Here is a 24,563-nt window from a genome sequence, read left to right as displayed (position 1 = left end):
TCGAACAACTTCCGCCCGGTCGCGAGGCTGCCGGGAAATCCGACAAAGGAACGGGTAAAATAATTAAAAACATTTTCCCGCGGGAACGCGGTCGGGGTCAATTATCAGGCGTTCGAAAAAAAGCTCATAAAATCGAGGCGAATATAAAAATTACCAACGTGGGACCACATAATTAAACTAGGGGAAAAAAGAAAGCGAGGGAAAAAAATGTAGAGGAGTCGTATACAAACTAACCGAGAGCCGGCTAATTGTCGGCGTGTTCCGGCAGTGAGTAAACGTTAATTGAGATTTTTTTCTGCACGCGGCCGCTCGTTTCACGTCGACAGCAACAATATTACGGGCGGATAGGTACGCGTGTACGTAGGTACACACGGTGGAATTAATTGAGATACACTGGCGGTGGCATAAATCTACTTGAACTTCGCAGAAACCACCGCTATGCACGCCACTCTTCAACAGCGGGCTTCGCCGGGAACGAAATGAATGGCGGCGGAATTTCGAAAGGGGTAAGCGGACGATAGGGTACGGAGAGAGAGGCAGAGAGAGAGAGAGAGAGGGGGTCATGCCCGGTTACATTAAATAGTAACCCCTTCGTTAACGACGCCGAACAATCCTCTGTGGTCTATTAATACCTTTCGACTGTTCCGGATGGTTCGGATTCCATCCGGCGAAATCTCGAGCCCCTTAATTCTGGCCCGGTGTAAAATTGGTCAAACATCGGCCGATCGTACCGATAAATTGTTGGAACGGGGCCGCATTAATCGCCCGTGAAACGAACGACGCCGATTCGTTCCGAATTATTAACGGAATCGTGAATTTCACGACGCACGGATAGAGACAGCTTTAAGAGGGGCGGCGCGCGAGTTTCGCTATTTTACTGCCGCTCTAGACCAGTCGCGCGACTATAATATACTATTAATTAATTGTATGTAAAAATGATCTCGCCAAATTGATCTTCAATTATTTATTGATTTTTTTTCTACGTCAAACGCAATTCAATTCTTCACGTTCGACCCCGATTTTCTCCACTTAAATCTTTCCATTGTCTACGGTCACTTTACTTTTATCCGCCCCATACGAACGGTATGAAACTGGTTCGTCGTGTCCCATAGATTTTTATGCGCCCATTACACCGTGCAATCGTGACGACGGGACGGATGAAACGTTGTACGGGATAACAAGCACCGACGCTACACTTTGCGTTTAAAGAGGCGATGAGAAACGGCTGACAGCTTTGATCGTGAAAACACGGGGGAGACGCGTACACCGTTGACACGGGCCGCGATCGGATCGCGCGAAATTGTTTCGGAAAACAGGCTCCATCGCAAACCACGCCGCTAACGCAATCGCGTCACCATTGCTGCTGGCCTGTCGCCGCTAATAACGATTAGACCACGCCGGTTCCTCGCATTCCTCGATGCAAAATTCGGTAACGTCGATCACCGTCGATCTCGTATCCGCTCTAACGCCATTAACTAAATCGCCGAAATAATGGAGACAGGAGACGTCGAATATCGATCGAAGATCGTCGTCGACTTAACAGCGCGCGACGTCGACGTATTCGGGTTAACCCGTCCACGGGATGGCTCGAATCGAAATACCTTCGTTTATTTATAACACGAGTAACGCTAATTCCCAACCGGCGACGTTGACACGAGACGTACGTATAAGGGACGTCGGGTGTACAGGAATCGATCAACATCAGTCGCAACGGGAAAGTAATTAACATCGACGAATGCATTGGGTTGGGCAAACGAGCGAGCGAGTGGCTGATGTTCAATGCTGAGGAATCTAATTACGACTCTCGACGGCGTTCCGCCGTTGAAAAGATCGGCGAACAAGAGCGCAGGCGGGCCGCCGCTTCCTGGCGAAGAAAGTTGTTCCCGAAGGGAAAATCGGATTTTTATTTTCGCCGCTGGACCGTTACCCGCCACGGGTGCGGGGTGGGGAAGGTTTTCGATCGAGGGGCAACGGTGTAGCTTTCGCGTCGATTGCCGATGAATTGGCAAACGATTCGATAATTACCGCGAAACTTTTGCGACAAGTTCTTCTGTCGAGCTCCGTTTCGATGGAGTACAGAGAGACAGAGACGAGGAGGCAAGAGGCGAGGAAAGAAGGGCGCAAAAGAAGAAGAAGTGGAAGTAGAAGAAAAGGAGGAAGAAAGAGACGAAGGCGAGAAGAGGAGAGATCTCGTTTCACGTTGAACGCCGGCTCGTCGGCTTATTTTCCGAATGCAAATGCCCGGAATAATCCATATTTTACGTCAAGATGACACCGCGTCGTCGGCTAGACCGGAGGATAGAGCTCTTTTTCCCGTCCTCTCTATCGTTCCTTCTTCCCTGTCAGTCTTCCCTCCTGCGCGCGGCCCGCTCTCGCGGGAGCGGAAAGTTTATTCGCCAAGTTTTCCAAGAGTTCCGTCGCCTATGGCCGGAGGGATAAGGCGGGCGCGGTCGCGAGTCTCGCGACGCGGACGCGTTACGCTGACCTTACCCCGTCGCTGCAGTTAGGCGAATTTCCTATTTGCGAGATGCATCGCGTTCGAACGACGCCAGCCAACTTCACCGTCTCCGTCCTGGTGGTGGCGCGCGCCAGGGGGGTGGTAATTCTGTCGAGTAATACGAACGGAACGAAGTGAATGGAGCAACGTGTCGGGAACTCGGATTAAAGCGCGACGAGATTTGGTACGAAAACATTCGGAAGGTATCAGATCGTGCCGTGAAGCTCGAGCCGCGAATTTTCAACCGCTCACTTTGGGACCTGCGTTTCAAATTACTTCCGAATGGCTTTTGGCCCCTTACAGTCTGGCGTTTCCGACTTTCCTCGATTTCCCGCGACGTTCAAATGACTGCGAATGCCAATAACAGGAGACTTCGAGTGACTGCGAGCGTCGATGGTTACGAGCTTGATGCCACGAATGATAATCAATGATCGTGTGAAGGGAAACAGGTTTGCAAGAACGTATAAGCTTGCGCGATCCATCGTGCGGTTTCTAAACGTTCCACCGCCATTCATAATAAACGAGGACTTTGATCCAAGTCGTTGGCACCACTCGTGTCAAACGCAAAAGCGAAAACACACGAGGTTTCCTCGACGTCTTGACGGCGTAAGTGGTTCTGGACTATTGTCTGACTACATACGGATTCGTACTACTCAACGGAGTTGGAATATGTACGTACGCGATCGAGTCGGACGAAATATTCATTACATCGTTATTATTTAAGCAGTATCTATTTTATATCGTATTGTAGTTACATTGTTTGCTAACTAATTCATCGAACTGTGGTTTTACTTGATTATGGGATTAAAATTGCGCTCTAGATCCGCCACATGATTCAATAAACTTATCAGCATTCTCGATCCACGTGCATGGAAGTACATGTCGAATCGAATTTTTACCGTGAACCCTTCGTAAATCAGTTTTGCATATTTCTGGAGCCGTCGAGTTGTCACGTTAGGTACCTAATTTCAGCAAACGGACGATATTGAAATGGGAATAAAGAATGGGAAATAGATCGATCATGGATTTTCATCTTCGTTTTGGCATCGCTAAAATGTACCAGACACTTATCGAGTTGTCCACGAAATTATCTTCGTCGCAAGCTCAAAATGCCAACGACTCGTTCGACCGACAAGTAGTAAACCGCACTCTCATTGATAATGAGCCACCTGGCTGCCCGGTTAACCCGTTCTCACTCACTGAATTTTATCGACGACCATCAGCGAGAAAGTTGCCGGTATTGTTTGTTACTTTAACGAAGAACATGCGAAACTGCCTTGCGCGAGGGCCCTCCAGAGCGTGATTTGTTCTCCGCTAAGGGGAATTTATTACCAAAGAAACTCGACTCGGCTTAAGTACTCGGGAGCCGTACACGGTACGCTCCGCGAGAACGTCCCGTTTCGGCCGTGAAAATTTATTCCCCCCATAAACATAAATTTCGAATAACAATATTGTAACGATATCTCAAAACATCGCATCCCTAAGAAAGCAGAGTTAGACGCAGAGTTTTTACTTTCAGGCGTACCAAGAAATGGTCACCTAAAAACGTCCAATTTTCGACAGTCCACAAGTCAGCGACCGGGAAACGTCCAATAAGTATGGACCAGCGAAAATTCAATATCTGGATCATACATTTCTGAAGAAAACAAGAGGGAATAGAGAGAGAGAGAGAAAGCTCGAATATAGGAAATCGTGAAGACCGCGTGGAGCCGATTCCGCCGTCAGTTCCGTTCCAGCAACGCGGCCTAAATTCCCGTTTTGTTTACGGCCGCTGTCTGTAGCGTCGCGACGCGGTCCTCGCGACGAACGTCTCCGAGTTTAACTTGGAAACAGGCCACGGGTATCGAGGGGCGAGTCCATCCTGTCCCTTCCGTGCACATTGTTCAGAAACGTGTGTTCGTACACGAAACGGCAGCAACTGACGGGAGGGGAGCCGCCGTTTAGCGAGGTAATTGCTATTTTAATAATACACGCGGAGGGAAGACCTGGGGTAGCTCGCGGGGCATTTTGAATAGTGGCGAAAGTTCCCGGATTTGGTTTGGCTCCATGCCATTCGGTGCATCTAAAGTCGTATAAATGCGCTTCGAAACACCGTCGTCCTCTGTGAGCGCGCGCGCGCGCGCGTGCGCGTGCTGTTTTAATTCAGCGGAAATGCCCGTTACTTTTCGGTAATTCCGCGATCATCGCGGGGGTAAATGAATTTAAACGGCGTCGTGGCTGCGCAGAGGCGAGAGATTTCGACGGGACAATAGTACAATATTGACTCAGGGACGGGGGGAAAGTCTTCGAGTGTTTGCCTGTGTAGTCTGGTACGAAATCGTGACCAGAGGCAATCGCGAACTAAAAGTGGTTCTTCACTTCTGGTGTGCTTCCTTAAAACTACTCTATAACCCCGCTAATGGCCTTAATAAAGGCCTTAATGCCACAGTCATCCACGTGATCAACCATTTCGCCAAGTTCTCATCCGCTATCGGTACTTCCGAATCCATCGCCGCGGCGGTTACCAATTTATCTTCCAAGTATGAAAACGAATGAACGTGTCGTTTCGCGTTAAACAGGGAGTAATAGCGCGGCATTGAGCGTTCGGCGAACGGTCGAACGGATCGGATCGCGTTCGCTCGTTAAAGAGCCTCGAGGCTTTAATCGATACCACGTCTAGGAGGGACGGATCGAAACGACGCGCGGTAATCAGAGCTTTGCGGCGGAGTTCGACGCCGGCCGATTGAAATAACAACGAAGTATTTTCTTTCAATTCGATCCGAGGGGATAAGGATTCGAGGCGGGCGCCGCGCTCGCTGCCGACCTCTGGCTGTATCTAAGGATCAAGGAAATCGTTTTTCATCCGCCGCGGAGAGCCGGCTCGCCCGGTGAAATTCGTTAATCCCGCCGCGGACACTTTCGGATCAGGGTAGAAAATATTGCTTTCTTAACGAGATTTAAAATAGGAAACGAGTAAAAAGAGAACGCGTCGCGGGGACGTCGGACTGTCCGAGGGGGATGACGGACCGTCGCGGGCGCAATTATTGATAATAAACTCGGGGATAATTGCTTCGTTCGTTCCGTCAGAGGTCGCGAACGTAATCCGTTAATCCGGCGAATGATTATCGCGAATTTTCAGCGCATTAATCCGTCGCATTGTTACCGATCATCCCGCGTTAATTACAAACCCACGGTATACAATTGTAACGCGTACAAACGAACGTTTCCCGTCCCCCCCTCGCCGTTCGCCATCGGTATCAGCCACCCTTTCGTTCCTCTACCCGCGTCGCGACAATCTCGTCACCCTGTCTGCGTCCCATACCTGCGTCGATCGGTGATTATTTTTCACGGCGATTTCCGGTTGAACGGGGACGAAAAATCATCGAACGAATCAGTCTGGGTCACAGCGCGCTGGCGTCGAAATCGGTCCTGGCGAGCCAATTAAAAGTTCGCGGCTGCCAGAGCCAATTATCTGCGTCGGGGTTACCACTAGAAGAACTACTCGTCTCGGCTAGGGGAGGACGCGTGCGTATTTCCACGCGAATTCGCGTCGTCACGAACGGTTCCTCGCGACGACGGGTCGGCACGCGAGCCACCCGTTCCGAACGGCTATGCCTAATCGCATGCTCATAATTAATCGCTCGCTTAAGCGGCTCTCGAACGCAGCTACGAGGAACTCGTTTCAACGGCGACGACGACGACGCGTCGACGTAACAAGATGATGGAGTACTCGTGCGTCAGCCGCCGCGTCGTTTGTCGGGTTCGTTTCCGAAGCGAGCAGAAAGAAGGGCCCCCGTTGATGGAGCGACGGCTCGCGTATGAACGCGTTGCTCGCGTCTATTGCACGCGAGCGTGTGTTGAATCTGTACACGTGTACGTGTGCAGGTGTCGGGGATGATTTTGGAGGGACGAACGACACGACGACGCGGCGAGAATTCTATCGAAAATACCGATTGCGTTCGCGTTTACGCGCCACGCCACGAATTTGACGCGTTCACGCCTCGCGGTCGAAGCGTCCGGCTGCGATTCGTGCTTCGCGAGCCACCCTTCTGTCCTGGGGTTTTTATAGCGCGGACACGGTCGATCGATGGGACGTTGCAGGCTACGTGTGCCGATGAACCGATTCCCAATACCCTCCTCCGTCCTATCGCCCCTCCTCCGCAGCGATATAAATTACTCGCAAACTCGTTTCTTCTCGATTGAATTAAAAGTTTCGAAGGTAAGGCGGCCTACAGTCGAATCCAGCGAAAGTACAATCCGGACAAATGGAAAAAACTGCAGGTGCACCGTCCACCGGGCGGAGATTAAACTCGACGGGTCAAACGAGTCGGAATCTAAGAGGATCGCTTCGCGGAGGAGAACTTCCGCTTTCGATAATTCAGAATTATTTAAAACCCTCGCGTTCTCCGGAAATAGCCTGCCCCGAGGGACGCGCGTTTTGACGCGCGATAACCAAAGGCGGCCAGAAGACCCTTTGCGAGAGCACCGTCTAAGCTCGTGCAGATTGTCGACTCGGCTTACCAAGGCCCCTCCGCAAGAGGGAATCATTTCGTAGCCGAGGTCGAAGGTAATCGAAGAACCGTCACGGTTAATCGATAACACTTACTAATAATTTGAATACCTTCTACGGGTATACACACAGCAGCACGTAAATCACCGGTGTCTGGTTTATATTTGGTACAGAATTCTCGATGATACACCGAGAGAATTCGTAAACTGTTACACCCGTAAAGTCGATGGAACGTCTTCGAGTTCGGAAGCTCAACGGACCTACCGAAACGACGAGCTAAAACTGGAAGCCTTTGACGACGTCTTTGCTTTTGTTGCGCCGCCGTGCTCTTTAATACATTATACATACGAGCATCGATCGAGTATTAAATAACTACGAAAAGGTTCACCTTGAATAATCGATGGCCGGTGCTTACCCAGCATTCGGGGCTGAAAAGCCTGCGAGTGGGTCCCCCATGCAGTAGCAAAGAAAATCGTTTCTCCTATTAGACAGCCGGATGGAACGCGCGGAGGCAGTCAGCTACACCTCATCACTCTGAACTCGCGTCAGCTATTTCTGACATACAGAACATGCCATTTATCTACCCTATCCCAAATATCTCCGCTCTGTGCCCGCCTCCGACTGTATCCAACGAATTTCCACCCCGAATTCCATCAGCGACGTTCATCCGCCGCGGTTATTATTTTTAATTCAAGAAAAAACTCCCTTTCGAAGCTAATGACAAACATCGATACGCCCGTCGAATTAGTTTTCCGATTATTTCCAACAGATTTTTTCTATACCTCGCCAACGAACCTATCGACGGAGTGGTGCGCGTAACGCGGTACGTACGTGTGCCTTTTTCGCAGCGCAGAAATAATCGAGCGTGTCGGAACCGGGCGATGGGAATTCTATACGCGTATCACGAGCACGTTTTGCTTCCCGCAGCCTCGGAACCGTGACGTTCGGTTCTCGCGTAACTTCCGGCGTCTCGTGCCACGCCTGGCCATCCTCTGCCAATCGGCACCTTTTCCCCTTTTCGTCCCCTTGGGACGGGCGCGGACTTGAACCGCTCGTTGCGATTAATTGGAACACATTGCACCTGGGAATCGCAGGTGTAATGAAAGATAATCGTTCCCGTCCGCACGCCCTTTCGCCGCAGTTACATCGCCGCAGACACGAAACCCCCGATCCCCTATTAAAAGTATCGCGATCGTTCGCCCGTGGAAACGACGGCGCCCGGCGACGACGATCGAGCCGCAAATATCTGCGTCCCGACTAACAACAGCCGTCTCCGTAAAACGCGTAACGTATACGCGTGGATCCGAGAGGAGCTTCTTTTTCCGAAATCGTGGCATCGAGCAGCTACGTAATCGAACCGCTCGACTTAAGGCAGTGTCGCGCGGATGATATCGCCGAACGGCAGAGCTGCCACTGTATTTTGAGAATGGCCCCAGGAATGGGTATCGCGGTTACGAGACGAGAATATACTCGGCCATCAGCAGGAACCGATATTGAACGTATAGTGGATGAGATTTCCTTACTGCAAATCCTTCCACTATTCGCGTGAAATGCGAAAGCGATGATATTTTTTTCCATCCCCTCGTCTTTATGGGACCGCTGCTTCCGCGTGGACTTCGATCTTAAATAACGCTGACATTTATCATCTACCACCGTTTCACCGCTACTTCCGCTTGTCTCTCGAAATATGGACAACTACGAACTGTCGTGCACCGATACGATTTCGATGTAATTTCGTATTGAAGGTGACCAATTCCCAATTGAGAGTGTATTTTGTTTCCGTATAAAGTAATTGACTATTTAAACGAAATTTCGAGGCAAAAGTCAGCTAGACAGCTTTACCGACGAGTTCACTAACAGAAAATTTCCTCGAGGAAATGTTTTTCCCTCTTTTTCCACCTCTACTCTTTTCACACGCATGTAGAGAGCACGCGTACTTCGTCCCGGATTCGAAACCAAATATGAAGCGAAATATCGAGACATAAGGGCCGCTTTGATTAATTAAGCCAGCCCCGCAAGACCAATATGTGAAACGGACCACCTTTGTTCCCTATGTGGGAATTCGTACGCGATCGCTGGTACAACTATTAGCTTGGCGCATATGGAATTTCTGTTCCGCGTGGAGAAATTCGAATCGAATTCTTTTTTGCTCGTCAGCTGTCTTTTTTAATCAAACTATTTTCCATCAGCTCGCATTCACGCGTTGACGTACAGCTATTCGAGCGAGCTACTGTACGCGTTATTTAGAATGAAAATCGACGCTCCTCAATGAGACGCATAGATTAACAAACTTCGTAGCCATTGGTTTCATCATCGTTGCCATTGCGACACGAAACTCGTCGAAAGAAAGTCAATCGACCGGTTAAAAACAGCAAACGAAATCCCCAATTCGTTTAAATCGCGGCGCAATAGATCGATCGTCGTTTCGCGAAAATTCATTGTTGCTCGAATGGGTGCTGCGGATGGAAATCGAGCGGCAATGTCTCGTTCGTTCTCGCCGCGAGAGTGAGAGAGAAAAAAGGTGAAATCGGCGCAACGTATCGACCATGAATAAGGCTGATTTCAGAGCTTAGCAAGCATCGATCGCCGTATTGTTCGCCGCGGTAATTGGCCGTAACAATGGATTCACGAGCGAGCGCGAAGCCTCGAATCCTCTGTCGACTTTATCGCGCCGCGGATGCAACGCTCGCGTCTCCGCGAGACCGCTAATATTCCGCGCGAAATTTCAACGCGTGCACAGCTCACACGGTGGCCCTCTTTGACGCGCGGTGTCGTGAAATGTAATTAAACTGCCTCAAGCACGACGGAAAGGGCTGCTTCTTCACTCACCTCAATCTGCTGTGCTCCGAATGCGGCGACTCCTCCGGCGATTTGTAACCGTTACCGGTCTGAAAAGCAAAAGACACTTGTTAGAAACAGTCTCCACGCTGATCGACTCGTTTTCGAATACGATCGAGGGTATCTTAATTAAAAAATCGAGACGCGCAATCTCCAGTGGTAATTTAAACCACGGAACCTTCCATCAGATATCGAGTAAACGTCGCTTCGCGTCTGATTACGACAGTTACGATCCACTTGTTCTATCGGTCCCTTCAATCCGACGAATTACTGCTAGACATCTCCCATTGATCGCAGCGCTGACATTCATTCGATATTCTCCGCAGCTCTAAGAAAAGTTCGCCCAGCGATTCGAATGGTTGTAACATTGACCAGCGTTAGATACGCGATTAAAATTCGAGCAACGAGCGTCCATCCGAAACGTACGATAATTGATAACTGATGGATAATTAAGCAGAAGGGCCGCTGTACCCGCGGTTCATAAAACATCCAGCTAACCCCAGTGCACGGTGATTCCCCGACGATTGTTCCCGGAATAGAATCACTCGTCGCGTATGCATCTCGACGGCGTCGTCACGCGTTGACCTAGTCCCGTCGCGGGGCTGGTTTAATTTCGTCGGGACGACGTTCGCGGGTCCCCGTTTGCGACGCGAACGCCCGTCTCCAGGCACGCGAAATAACGCCGACGGTTGGGACGCACTTATTTCCGGCGCGCGACGGAAATCGCGCGATAAATCGCCCCCCGCAGTCGTTGACACCATCGACCGGCGATAAACCCACTAAAGAAGACCGACGGTATAAATCTCCTAACCCGTGCGCGGCCGTCGCTCGTATTTCGCTGGCCAATATTCCGCGCGAATATCGAATTCATAGTTAACGGGCGGGCCGACTTGAACCGCGCGTTTCGACAACAAATGAAAAATCCACGGGAACGCGCGGGGATATACGCGCGCGGGTCCTGGTAACGAGGATTTATGTCGATTATAGGGGGTGGAAACGAAGATAAAAGGAACAACAGGTGTGGCGGGCGGGAAAATAAGGAACGCGGCTTGGTGCCCGCGGAACGGAAGGCTAATACGTTTCCATCGGGCCGATTCCAGTCGTAAATTCGTTCGTTAGAATAGGGGGTGGGTGGCGATTCGACGTTCGCGGGGAAAGCAAACAACGCGCGGCGATCGCGCGCGCAGGTTATCGACGATGCAATTAAATCAACGATCGACGGAGCTGCTACCACCGCCAGTTATTAGCGGAATGATACAATTACCACGGAGGCGATTAGTCGACTCGGTCGACGCGATCCTGGGGGGTGCGTGTTGCCTCTCTCTTCCTGCTTTTTGCTATCCGATGAATTCGCGTCGCGAGGAAATGAGTCTTATTAGTCGTCGCGTTTGCGATGCCAGCTGTTTCTATTATTTGGCTGAGAAATTCGTGTCGTGGCTACGTTTTAACGAAGAGCGTTAGGGGTGCGAACGAAAAATGCTTGGGATTACGTGGCGCAGGCTATCGCGCGAGCGAAGAGTGCGTAGGCGCCAGGAATTTAGATGGACGGGACTGTGTACGTCGTGCAGGAATGTGTGCGGTGTACCCGCAACGAGCGAGAGGAATAGAGAAACACAGTGACGGGGAATGCGATGTTGTTGGGATACATGGCGCGGAAGAATGCGCGTGCGAGCGAGTTTGAGCGAATCTTACCGCGAGTCCCGGGCAATTGTAAGTTCCAGAGTTGCCTGCTTTGCATCTATCGCGTGAATATTACTACTGCAACAAGCACATTGTACATTTTTATGTCTCTCTCTCTTCGTTCAGAACTGCTTAAATTCTATTACCACACAGGTGCGATTTGCTTGCCCTGATTTCTCTAAGTTTCCATAGAGCGCCCATAGTCTTCGCACCTACCAGAAAGCTAGTCAAATTAGCGCGACGAAGTTGCGACAGCGATGGTTTTCAGAATCGCGACGATGTCACGAAATCGAGTGCAACGGCGACGGTACTAATCGTTATGGAAATATCCGCGGGGGCACAATGGCGGCCGATGGGTGGCCTCGACAGGTCGCCGCGCGTTCACACGGTATCGCGCGTCGCGGACAATAATAATTGTTTCGATTCACACGGAAATTGAATAGCGGCCGCGGGTATTATTAAAGGATTGTCCGCGGTGGTAGCGACGCCGCGCGGTTATTACAAGTTCAATCTTCCGCTAATTGGCAGACGAGCACCGCGTACAGACCCCGCTGCTGTTCTCCATCGCGCCACTCAATGGAGGTCGCGGTTACATTTTCAGCGAGGGTGGCACACTGGGTTAAGACGATTCGTGATCCGTGCGCGAGTGACGAGCGTGACCGGGGATCCGGTTTGTTAATAAATCGTTGCTGTCAATATTTTGGCACCACGTATATTTCTATGGGTTCACGAGCGGCGTGCCCGGAAAGGTTGCGAGGGGAAAGTTTACCTCGTGCATTCTATGCTAACTTTTATCCCGTAGACATCTCTCCCGACTGAAAGTCACTCGACTGTACTACATTCACGGCTGCTCACAGTATTCACCCTTATTTTCTTTCACGCCACTTTCACTGACGGTTAAGCGTTTCACCCTCTATTCATCGACGATTTTCACGCGATTGTACGCGCGGGCCAGGCCGCGTTCCGCCTCGATCGACTGCCTCTCGGCACGAGAAACGCTATTATCCGTTCCCATGGACCGGCTGTGGAGAAATCCGGCGAGGGAATGAGGAAGAATAAGAGAGACTGTGCGTAGGCGGGCGATAAAACAACAAGGAAGTAGGACGAGGGGAGTACCAAAATACGCCACCGAACAAAACGATGGGACTGATTTAACTTTGGTACAATGAAGCGGGTGTTATCGCGAACGCGGATTCGAGCAATTTGAACGCTTCGCGCGTCGATAATTAAGAAGTGTATACGTATAGAATCAACTTTAAGAAAAATTACGTTCGTATATCTCGAAACTCTCTTTCTTTCTGCGTATGCGTATAGAACAGAACTCTATGTAATCTTATCCTCGCAGTAAGGACTTTGAGAGCAACGCCATCCTCGATGTATTCTATTTCACAAATTCACGCTTGCCAACATAAGACGTGGAACGAAAGTGACGAAATAGAATAGCGCGGGGGCGAAAGAATACAAGAGGAAGGAATAGAGGTCTACGAGGCGGGTTAAACAGCTGGAAGCAACCGGCATTCTGCTTGTCGTCGCATATCTGCTATGCACACGGCTGTTTTCACCCGGAATGCATCGAGTGGCTTCATCTTCCGGTGAACTCTTCTTTTCTGGGGTAGGATGATTGTCGAGAGCAGTGAAATTCGACAATCCCCCGAAGGGGGCACGAGGAATTCAATTTGCTCGCGTATCACACTGCTCCTGTTGGCGATTTATCGCCCATTCCGAATAAATTCATAAAATTCACCCTCGGAATAAAATCGTCGTCGTGTCCACCGCGATATTTACCCCTTTCTATCCACCGTACTTGATAACAGGATCGTCACAATTTTCTTCTATTCGATACCAAGGAAAACTTCTTCGTTTCCACTGAAGAGTACATTTTTTCGCGACAAAGCAGCTCTTCTGGTATTACTTCGCGAAAAGCTCTCTGGTTCGCAACCAGAGACGACTATCGATTAACGTCGTTCTCGAAATCGACGAATCCCCGTGCGAAAAGAGCTAGAACGAGCACGGAATTTTCATAGGGAAGTAGTCAGGGAGCAGAGGTAAGCGGTAATGCGAATTGTACGGACAGAGCTTTGGTAGTCCATCGAACAGCAGCGTTGTAAGCGCGGGCTTAGAGTGGATGCGGAATCAGCCTAATCACCCGGAAGTGTCGCCACTGTTCACCGCTAATCCGATCGCAGATGTTCCTCTCTCCGTTCAACCCTCTGCCCTTCCTCCTCCCGTCTGTCCCTCGCTGTTTCCTAACCCGTCCACCCTCTCTCTCCCTCTCATCCCATCCCCCTCTCTGCCCTTTCGTTTGACCCTGTTCCGTCTCTTTCGCTCGCCCCGTCCGCCATCGTTCTCCGACCGCAGTGTTTGTTTGCGGCTGCGTTAGCGAATCCTAATCGCGGTTGGTCCGTTTTCACCCTGAATCTGTCGCTGCGTGAGACCAGACCGGTTGAATCGAATAAAACGCGCCACCGTCCATCGCGCTGTTTCGTCTTCACCCTCTGTTTCGACCGTGTCCGCCAGCAGGACAACCGCGCCACCCTTCCGACAAGATCGCGATCCTCGACGGGTGGCGCGCGCGATTGATATTTGCCGTTTGTTGAATCTTTGATTTCAATTGGACGATACCCGTGGGAGGGTGAAAAAACTCCTCGTTCCGTGTTTTCGATGGCAGGTGGCGAGTTTTTCGTTAAAAGTTTAGGAACCACCCAGTCGCTGGTACGGGAAATATTTGTTTAGGTGAAACATGGCTGGCGCGGGGGAATTTTTGCGACAATGCCTGGTCCCGGTCACGCTTCGACGAAAATTAGCTGGAAAATTGGATCAACCTGTGGACGGTAGCGAGGTTACGCGTGGGTTAACCAGCAACTATTTAATATGCGTTACGAATACACGTGGCATTGCATCCGATAGCATTGTTGCTCTTTTGCGCGGGGATGACGATAATTTTCGAACAGTTCCGGAAATATTAACCTCCAATTGGATTAATCTAATCCTTGGATGCCCACGATTTCTTAGAAACGATCGAAAGAAATCCTTTCGGAGGAGGATGCAACAATGGAGGTAACCAGATGCATTCCAGTCGTCGCGCGGAGAAGCATTTCGCCGCGCGCGGCGACAGAACGTCGCGGAAAGGCGCGCGTCAGACGCCTCCACGCGCACGATGTAGCTTCGAATGCCAGGTACCGTGGAAACGAACAAACGAACGAGTAACGCGCGACCGAGGGATGAGAAGGGAGGGGCGGCGGGAACAACACGGGTAGGAAAAATGAGCGAGTGAAGAGGCGAAGAAAAAGGAGGAAAAAAAGGTAGTAACGCAAGGAAAATCCAACGGTACGTACACGGGAAGATGGGAAAGGATTGCTCTCTCGCGCGCACGGAGGAGCAGCAGGAAAATATTTTTGAAGCGAAGAACTCCAGCTGGTAAGAGAGCCACTCTAATTAGCTTGGTATACGGGGTGGCTTTTTGTTTAATTAACACGCTCGTAGTAAACTACCCTTGTACCGCGTACCGAGCTCCACCTACCTCCTGTTTCCATCTCCCCCTCCGTTCCCTCGTCGCCCTCTGTGCGCCGACACTTTATGCTATTTTTTCCTTCCGTTCGCGCCCCCCTTTGCTTTCCGGGCGCAGACCGTCCGCTGCCTTCGTTTCGCCGCGTGATACATTCGATAGGTATTTGTTTGCTTAAAATCCACGCTCAAGGGTGTCGGATTTAAAAGGCGACGCGTAAACGAAAATAAAAAAAAAAGAAAAAAAATAGAAAAAAAAAGAGGAAGAAAAGGGTGGGTCGGTGATGTTAGCGGTGGCTCGACTTTTTTAACGCCCGCCATCGCGTCGCTTTGACTCGCCGCTTTTAATGTGCCCGCGCTCGCACAATGAATATCAGACGAGTCCTCCTACCCCTTTCTTTCGTTTCATTTTTCCGTTTCCCTTTTAAATTTATTTTTTGTTCGCAACCACCCCTCGCGCTGTCTCCGTTTCCCGTTCGCCCCGTCCTCGTTGGTTATTCCTTTTAACAGCGACCAGACGATATCGCGTGTACCGCGAGCTTTAGCTTTAGCTCGCGGCATCGAGTAACCTTATATCCCTGCCGCGATGTATCCACCAGGCGCGATTCTCTGTTCGCGCCCAGCCTGTAAACGAATAAAACCACCCCGCCGCGATCGCTGTAGCGTTGTCGAGTTGCAAACGAGACGCGGCGATCCCTTTCCCGATCGAACGTGTCGCCAGTGTTAGCATTCGTTCTGTAATCGAGTACCGGTCGAATGAATTGCTCTGTGCACGTGGAACGCACTCGTCTTACTTATCGCGCGAGGAAATTATATCACGTCGGACAATTGATATCGGTAAGCACTCTATTACCTGGAGCTGGTAGCGCCGCACGATCTCGGGAATCGCATTAAACCTTCGTTATGGGGGTTGCGTTTCGAGTGCACTTCGTTCGAAGAGGATGGAGAAACTTGGCCACCATTTCGCGCCGTGTTTTGAATACGAATGTACATACTTCTCCGCAAAACTCGGAAGTACGTTCGCGTTCCTTTCAGAGATATAATCAACTGTTCAGGAAAATTCCGAAATTCCGTCGATGTTGCTCAACCCTTGATACGTTGCACGATACGCGGGATATTACGCTCGAGCAGTAATTACGATCGAAGATCGTTAACCGTCCTCTGTTACGGAGAGTCTTAAGGTCGGAGTATTTAGCGGCGAAAGGATTAATTCACCCCCTTTTTCTTTACGGCTGCTGGGAGGAAAAATAGTTTCGCGCATTAATTCGAGCAAGAACGAGGCCGGATACGCGAAACGAGGCGGCCGTTTCGTGCTCCAGCAACGAGCCACCACGATTCGGTTCTGTCTGGTCTGTACGTAGGTGGACGTTAGGTGCAGGTGGCGCAGCGTATTTATAGCCGCTTCGTGACTCCTCTTCCTCCTCGCCAACAACACTGCCGTTCCTCCTGCTTCTCCTCCAACTTCTATCTTCCTTTCTACCCCCTTAACGTTCAACTCGCTGGCTTTGCGAGCCCTCTCTTACCGTGTCGTTCACTTCTCGCCAAAGTCCGACTGGCCTGAGCACTGGCTCGCGAACAACGACTTCAGTAACGTTTCTGGGGCGTCGGTGACGTAACAAGAGAGATACGTGGCTTCTTCCCCAAGAAAATCAGTATCGCAGATACTCTCGAACTCGCAGATCGCCTTCGTGTTGGTCGCGAGTGAGACGTCGAAAGCGTGTCTCTCGATCCGTCCTCGTCACTGTTCTACCAAACAGAACGGAAAAAGAACTCCCAAGTCGCACCCAATTAATCTCAACCCTAATTCCAGCTCCGAATAGAAAGCACAGCGCGAACGCTCCGCGGAATCCTCGAAGCGAACGCTCGAATTGGCAATGCACGCAGGGACGCCCGGCGTTTCCCTCGGCGCGCGGATGGCGCGCGCCACAAAGAACTTTGACGAGAGGTAAACGCGCGGCGAGCCAACCGACCGAACCGTCCAAAGAGTCTCTCTCGCGCTCGGTAATCCCGCCGCGTCATAAGTGGAATGTAACGCGGCGCGCACGCGGTTCCCTTAACGAGCGCCGCGTATTTAACCCCGGCCGCGCCGCTGGTTCGAAGAGGTCTGTCGCGCGAGCTCGTTTAAAAGCACGGGGCAACCCTCGCGCGCGCGCCGCCTCGGTCAACACTTTTACGCCGGCACGGCTCGCCAGCATCGGATAACGGCGCGCGGTCGCTCGCAGCCGGGGCCCACCCTGAAAACCACCCTCCGCCGCTAAACGGTTGAAGTCTTGTCCAAACTCGAGGAAACTCGTTTGCTCGCCAGCCGCCGCTATCTCCTTCACGGGATCTTCTTCTCCCTCGCTTGTGCTCCCTATTTCCGTCTAACCACCGCGCACTTTGTCCCATTTCTGGCTCTCTTCCCACCGCTCTGTCGCACACACCGCGCATCCCTCCGCCTTTGTCTTCCGCCCCCGTCGCTCGTTCTCGAGTGTTTCCACGTTCTACGGCGGTGATCTTTGAACTGGTCGAGCACGGTTTCAGGGGCGCCGAGTGGTTCGACTCGGGCCCGTGAGATACGATCCGAGGATATGACTCGAGCACGGTGGAACGAGGGAGGGTAGTTGGCTGATTTCTTCTTTCGCTTCGAAAGAAGCGAGGGAGTTCGACGATTGGTACAATGTTGACGACTGGGGTCGAGATGCTTCCTCTTTTAGGATGCAATCGAGGACTTGTAAAGAGGGATAAGATAGCCGATTAAGTGGATCTCGATTCGATAAGATTTCATCATAAATATGCCTGTAGATATTCATGGAATGCTTGGGAGCGGTGTTCGTTGAAAAATCGCGTCCCGTGTCGGTACGAGAAGACCCTTGCGGAATAGAAGGGACGCGGTATTTGTAATCCTGGTCTAGCAGAAAGCGAAGTATAATACGGACACTCACACACGAGGGCGTACCTGTACGTACTCGAGCCTGGGAAGGCCTAAAGCACACTTGACTCTAAGCTGGCAGTGACGACGATTTATCTTAGACGTATCCCCTATAGAGTGTCACGATCCCTTTTAAGTAGCACACAGGTTGAGCCATTAAAAGGCAATGATCGATGATACACCACGGTGTGCTGTTCCATGTACGCTATCCATTATACCAGCTGGCAGTATATCTATCTGGCTGGCTGGTACTCTAAAATTCATTCACCCCCGTATAAGCACCGAAATGGCCGCGACAACCGCTTCAAATCACCGCCGTGGCCCGACCTGTTTTCGGAATTATGCTCACCGTAAATCTGAAATTCCGAATTACGCGCTGAACCTCGTGAATTTTCAAGCTGAGCAACACGTTTTCCACCTTTGCCATCTTTCAGCGGACCGTAACGTCAAACGAGGGCGCAACTGCGAAGACGTCCAGAGAGATGTGAACGTCCGGTGAATCAGAAAGTCGGTGGGAAACAGAGAGAATATTGAAAATGGTTGCGAGATGCGTTCGCGCGAAAGAAAAGGGCAGGGTGTACTTAAAATAATAAATCAGTGCTCGTGAATAAATTCGACGGCGTCCACGGCTGTGTATACGTAATGGCCAGCATCCCCTTTTCGAGCGGTGCATCCGGCCGGGTCGTTAAAGGGCAATGATCGACGATTCACCGCAACGGCATTGGTCCCGCGAGGCTACTTCACACTGAATTCACAATCAATGCACTTTCACGAAGCATGTCGGCGTCGAAAACGCATCGCTACCAATCCGCTTGACGTCCATCTCTGGGGCGATCCGATAATAATGGATCAACCTGCCTTTTTCCCTCCACGGAACAATTGCGCGAGAAAATACCTACGCCGGAACAACAACGAAAACCTGGACGAGTAACCCAATTTCTTAACGAAGATCGATTCATCAGCTGTGCGCGTGGATTACCCAAACGCGCCCTTAAATATTTAACCAACGACCAACCCCTTCGACGGACTATTAAAGGCCCACGCGAGGTCGACTTTTGATAACGACTGCGCAAACCCGTGGCCACATTAACGTGGCGTTCGTTTCCTTCAAAGATCGACGCGAGTATCGGTTCCTTTGTTGTTACGACATAATGATCGAGATAATGACAGTGATATCCCGGGCTGCTCGTGGCCACGAGCAATACGAGCCATCGCAGAGAACACGTCGTAGACGGGACGCGGAGGACGACGGACCTATCGAGGGGCGCCTGGGGAGCGAGCAGGCCTGGCGAACTACGAACCTCATAATCAAGCCCGCGTCACAAAGATATTCCTCTAATACATTCGAGCGGTTCCCCGTGTATTGGTGGCTCGTGCCGCTGAATGGGGACTATCTACGCGTCGTACACCGCAATGTAGGACACGTAATATCAATGCTGAACCCTCAGTTGATTATTGCGACCGCCGACGCAAAGGACGAGCCGGGTTATATCCCTTAACGACGCGCGTTTGTACACACCATCGTTGCGCACTGCGATTCCGTCCGCGCTCGAAATTGTCTCCCACGCGATTTATGTCGCCGCATTTATTCGCGTTTCGTCGCGACTTTCGCGGTCGAAAACGGTGGGTGGCGCGAGAGCGCGCACGGAGACGCGGTTAAGTAGTTAAGCGCGATCATTAGTCAGGCCGAGCTGTTTTCCGATTTCCACGGACGCGGCGCAGCGTCGAATCGATCGAACGGAATTAATTAGACGACGTCTTGTTACTCTGCACCGGAGGGAGGGTGGCGCGGGTATTTGTTTCGAGCCGCGATTATTAATTTCAAAGCGGTAATAATCTCAGTCGGACACTTATCCTCCATACGCGTTAGAGAGAACATTTCATTACGGCGCCACGCTCAAACTGCAGTGCTCGAAAGGATTACCGGGGAACATGGGATTTCATCTGCCGCCAGTGCGTAAGTGGTCTTGAGTGGCGCGTTTCAATCTCCGGAGGCGGCCGCCCTCTCGTCGGCGGAAGAATCAGGGAGAACGAGGCCGCGGAGTGAAAGGAATAAGCAAACGTAGAGACAGAGGCGAAGAGAAAAGAACGAAAAAAAAGAAAGAAGAAGAAGAAGAAGAAGAAGGGAAGTCAGACAGAAACAGAGACGGGAAAAATAATGAAAGAGAAAAAGAAGTAAAGACGAGAGCGACGAGAGCGAAAGAGGAGGACAGTTCGAGGGAGAGAGAGAGAGAGAGAAGATAGAGAGCCGACTGGAAAAGCAACAGGTGCCAGCGTCTAGCTCGCACAACCCCCTACCGACTTCCGCCCTTTCCCTCGCTGCTTACACCCCCGACAGCCTCTCACCGCCGCCCTTCCCTACGCCGTTCCTCTGTTCGGCCTCGTGTCTACCCTCGAACAGATCCCGGGCGAGATAGCAAAAATGTTTAATGGGGTGAACTCGCCGGAAAATACCAGGCGGCCGGCGTCTTCTTGCCACGACAAGGGCTCGAGAATGTCGTTTCCCTCGATCAGTTTCGCATTAACAACTCGAGGCCGATTATCGATGGCCTTTTCGCGTTTAGCGTGGTCCCTCTTTTCCACCCCCTGCGCTCGAGCCACGCGGTGCCCCTCGAGTTTCTTTAATTCCTGCCAGCTAAACGTCAATGCGGTGGCTCGTATACACGCACACTGGAGGACGGGAAGTACCAGAGGTAATTCGACGAGGTTCAACGACGACCGCCAGCTCGCTTCCTCGTCTCTTCTTGTCGGCGCAAACAAGCGAGAAGCGGAAACGTCGCGGCAAGAACGGACGCGGTCCCCCTTGATCCCCAAACGGGAAATGAGAGCGGAACGCTGCCAGTCGTAAGGGAAATTATTCCGTACGCACGTCCCTGGCGTCTCGATGTGGAAAATTGACTTCTTTAAGACGCCCCTGGCCGCAGTTTTAACGAGATTTCTTATCGGTAATGATATTCCCTCGGGTCTCGCGGGAGCAACAACCCGTCTCACGGAAATAATACACGGGATTGTTTTCCTCCGACCTTCTTCGTCCCGGGCAAATGCTTCTTCCGCGTCGCATTGTTATCGAGGTAATTCGTAGTTTATGGATGATCTTCATATTTCCTGAATAAGTTAACCAGAGGTTAATCAGAGAGATTCAATCCCGGAGAATTCACATCTCCGAGGGGTGCACATTTTTTAACGATACGCCTAAAAATTGCACAGTTGCGTTTAAATATTTCTTCAACAACGCGAACACGTGAAAAGTATCATCGAGCTGTACAGTATTGGATCGTGACAATTATTCGAATTTGGGACAAAGCTTGGAATAGACTCGAGTCACCCCGTTCCGGGGTTAAGTGTCTCACAGTTTTAAGTATCCCAGGAAAGATTAATCGAGTTCAGGGATTTCCGAGCGGGGTACAAGAACCGCGCGTAAAAAGTCGATACTAATTGAAAGGGTGGCTTAAAAACGAGTAATCTTCCCGGGACCAGGGTCGCGCGAGTGCTCGGGAACGAATCCTCCCGAAGTCAAGATCCCTTGTTCGGGGTGCTTTCCTCGCGAATTAATTGGACGCATTAATAAGGAACTGCATATTTCACCCGGGGATCTAGCGGTAATTAAATTGATACCAAAGCGGGGGGAAAACGAGAGGGGCGGTTGGCGGGCGGAAAGAAGGGAGAGAAAAAAAAGCTGAAACTCGCAACGGTGAAATCCGTGGAGCGTGGCCCCGCGTGCGCGCGGTCTTTTTCATTAACGTGGCAGACGGATGGTTAGGAGTCGTTGCGGAGCCAAGACCTTAATGCGAACAGTTGAAAAGCAATTATGCTTCTTCCGGGTTCCGGCCGTTCAGGGATCAGATGCTCCGCCGTTCACTGACACGAATATCCGCCACGCGGCTCAGGAAAATATCACGCCCCCTCTCTCCCCGTCGCGTGCCCAGTCCGCGATAAATTTTAATTAAAACAACCGGCCAGTGATTTCGAAATTTACGTTCGACCCCAATGATCGCGACTTAATGACTTCGACGCGGCCCTCCGGTGGGGCCGCGCCCAATCCTCGCGGAACCGTGAAACGCGCGCGACTCTCTCAAAGGACTGCGTAAATTTACGCCTGTAATTAATTAGTTTTTAATTATCCGTAGGTGTAGATGTATCGGCAAACACGGAACTGTTTAATAAAATAAAATAACGTCTGAACGATGTCAATTAGCGTAATCGTTTATTTCGTATTTCAATCGCTAATAATTATTCTTCGATAATATCAGACTGATCGACACTCTAAATACTATACCAGAGAAAAATTCTCGCAGCTGTTATTAATTATGAAACGAACGGGTAGTCGAGATACGTACAAGTCTAACGGACCTGTAAGAATCGCTGGCCACGAGAGTCGAAGGTCTAACTGAGGATCGCATGGACATGTGGAAAGCCTGATATTCCTAGACCACGCGTTTACGATTTAAACATTGGCCGCGGTTTACGAAGCGGTGGCATTCCGTATTAATACGATCTCGCGTGGCAGCTTCCGGGCCGGGCTTTACGACTCCGTGAGCGCGATTAAACGCTCTTTTCTGGCCCGGACTCGTCTCTGCCGTAAATACTCCGGTTGTAATTCAACAGGTACAACCGTTGGCTCGATTAATCTTTAAACCCGCGCACCTGGAGAGCCGGCTGGCTTTTGTACCTCGTAATCGTTTCAATCCTATTTTTGTTTGCCTCGATCGGCGCCGCAGAAGCGACCGCCCCCTTCGCGATTCGAATACCGCAGCAGACGATCCTGTTCCACGGTATTTCACTTGGCACAGCACAATTGTCAAGCGAAATAAACCGCTGAATTCCGTAATCGATAGATCGATCGCGATAGTCGACAGCGGCTACTCGCGAGAATCGTTTAAAGAAGGGGACGAAGAATTTAATTTTGCTCCCGCGAAGGATCGCGGCGTGCGGATCGAAAGAGGAATGGCTCGATAGGCGCTGTAGGCCGCGGCAGTGCTGGGTGCGCTCTTCCACTTCCTATGCTAATACCCAGCACTCGACCGCTTTCATAAAGGCGTCGCTCGACCTGTTCGCAAAATAAGATCGTGAGTTTACGAAGAAGGTGAGTCGAGAGCGAAGGAGCGGGGCTCGAAGGTGGAAATCTGGGTGAAGGAGAGAGAGAGAGAGAGGGAGACAGAGGGTTGCAGAGGGTGGCTCCGTTATGCTCGCGGCATCTGCCACCACTGTATCTGATATACGATACTTTGTTTGCCCAGTCTGACAGGCTTGTACACGCTGCACGGCTGCACTACTAAGGAGAACGCGAAATCCGCCGAATAAATCAGAATACAACCGGCGTATCGGTACTCGGATATTTTCCACGATCGTGGACCCATTCGTAGCGAGTCTCGCGTACGAGGTTGCCTCTGTGAATCGCGCTGTGGAATCTCTTTGAGACGACTCTTTACAGATCGACCAGCGTACGCGATACGTACGATACTTACGAATAGAAATACGAGCGGGTGTAGATTATTTTTCACACAGGAACCTTGAACATTATTCCACTCGCTAATTGGTCCCAATTGGTGTGCGTACGGTTCTATACTTTGATATAATCGTTCGATGGTGTGTTCGTCAGCGATACCGCCTAATAGGGCCATACCTAAGACGTCTGTATATTTGGCATTAAGATAGGCAATCTATTCGAACGGATCGATAATTGGGCTATAATATACGCAGGCACGGGGGCCATTACGATAGGGGCCATTACGTAATAAGATAAGGTACACAGGTAGAAATTCCACCGAGCGAGACAGCAACGACCGTCACCGCCCCGGTGAACTCGAGCCCCGGTGAGCCCGCGAATTCTTCTATAAAACCAGGCAGAACAAAAATACTTCAACCTTCCACGGTTTCCGACACGAAATTGCTACATTCGCCGAGCCAGATCGTTCTAACCAATCGAGTTACCCGGCCTCTCTTCACCCGGCGCGCTTGCACCCCGAAGCCAATATTCCGTGGGAATTGACGCTCTTGCCGTCTGAAAGACGGCATATTTCCCCACCCACCGCGGCGTCTTTATCTTCGGTTCCGCTTGAAATAATACATTCGTGGCCGCGTTCTAAACCGCGCTCCGTCGCCCGTCCCTCATAAACTGCCATTAAACACCACATCCCACGGAAGAGCCCTCTCTACTTCATTCTCTCTCCCTCTTTTTCTCTCAGAGGAAGAAATCAGAGAAAACTCGGAAAGTAGAATAACCGTGAAAATAGAGACGGTATATCGGTGGCTCTAAATAAGGAGATGGCAAACGACACGGAATGAGTAAGGGAGAGGAAGGTTGGGCAAATTGAAACGCGCAGATCGATACAGGACCGAACGTATCGGTCCATGGAATATGGCGCGCGTGTGTCGGGGTATTTACGACGGAGGAAACAAAAAAAAAAGGGGGTGCAATGGGGAAAAAAAACGATATAAATTCGCCGGTGGCTCCCGCAGGCGGTCGTAGTCGGTGAACCGTATCCGACTGCCTACACCACGGTAGTGATAATCAAATTTAATTCCCGCGAGCATCGACAGGCTAACTGGTAACCAACGTTGCATCCCTCCCCCCGTTGTAATGTTTCGCGGACAGTGAACGAAGGGGCGAAGAGAAAAAGGGAATGAGTATGAGATAGAAAGGG

At 50.9% G+C, this 24,563-nt stretch overlaps 1 protein-coding gene across 4 annotated transcripts in view; it reads right to left on the bottom strand.

Annotated features, from left to right (window-relative positions):
- Positions 1–24,563, bottom strand: part of Scgdelta (sarcoglycan delta) — a 158,615-nt gene that overhangs the window by 46,957 nt on the left and 87,095 nt on the right. For all 4 annotated transcript variants that reach the window (XM_076904563.1, XM_076904567.1, XM_076904565.1 and 1 more), the window contains one exon: positions 9,816–9,874. In XM_076904563.1, the coding sequence (XP_076760678.1) occupies positions 9,816–9,874 (59 nt within the window). The remainder of the gene's footprint in view (positions 1–9,815; positions 9,875–24,563) is intronic.

Source organism: Xylocopa sonorina, chromosome 11 (assembly GCF_050948175.1).
Source record: "Xylocopa sonorina isolate GNS202 chromosome 11, iyXylSono1_principal, whole genome shotgun sequence".
NCBI lineage: Eukaryota > Metazoa > Arthropoda > Insecta > Hymenoptera > Apidae > Xylocopa > Xylocopa sonorina.
Note: the sequence above shows the minus strand (reverse complement) of the source record. Positions and strands in the feature narration are given on the sequence as shown.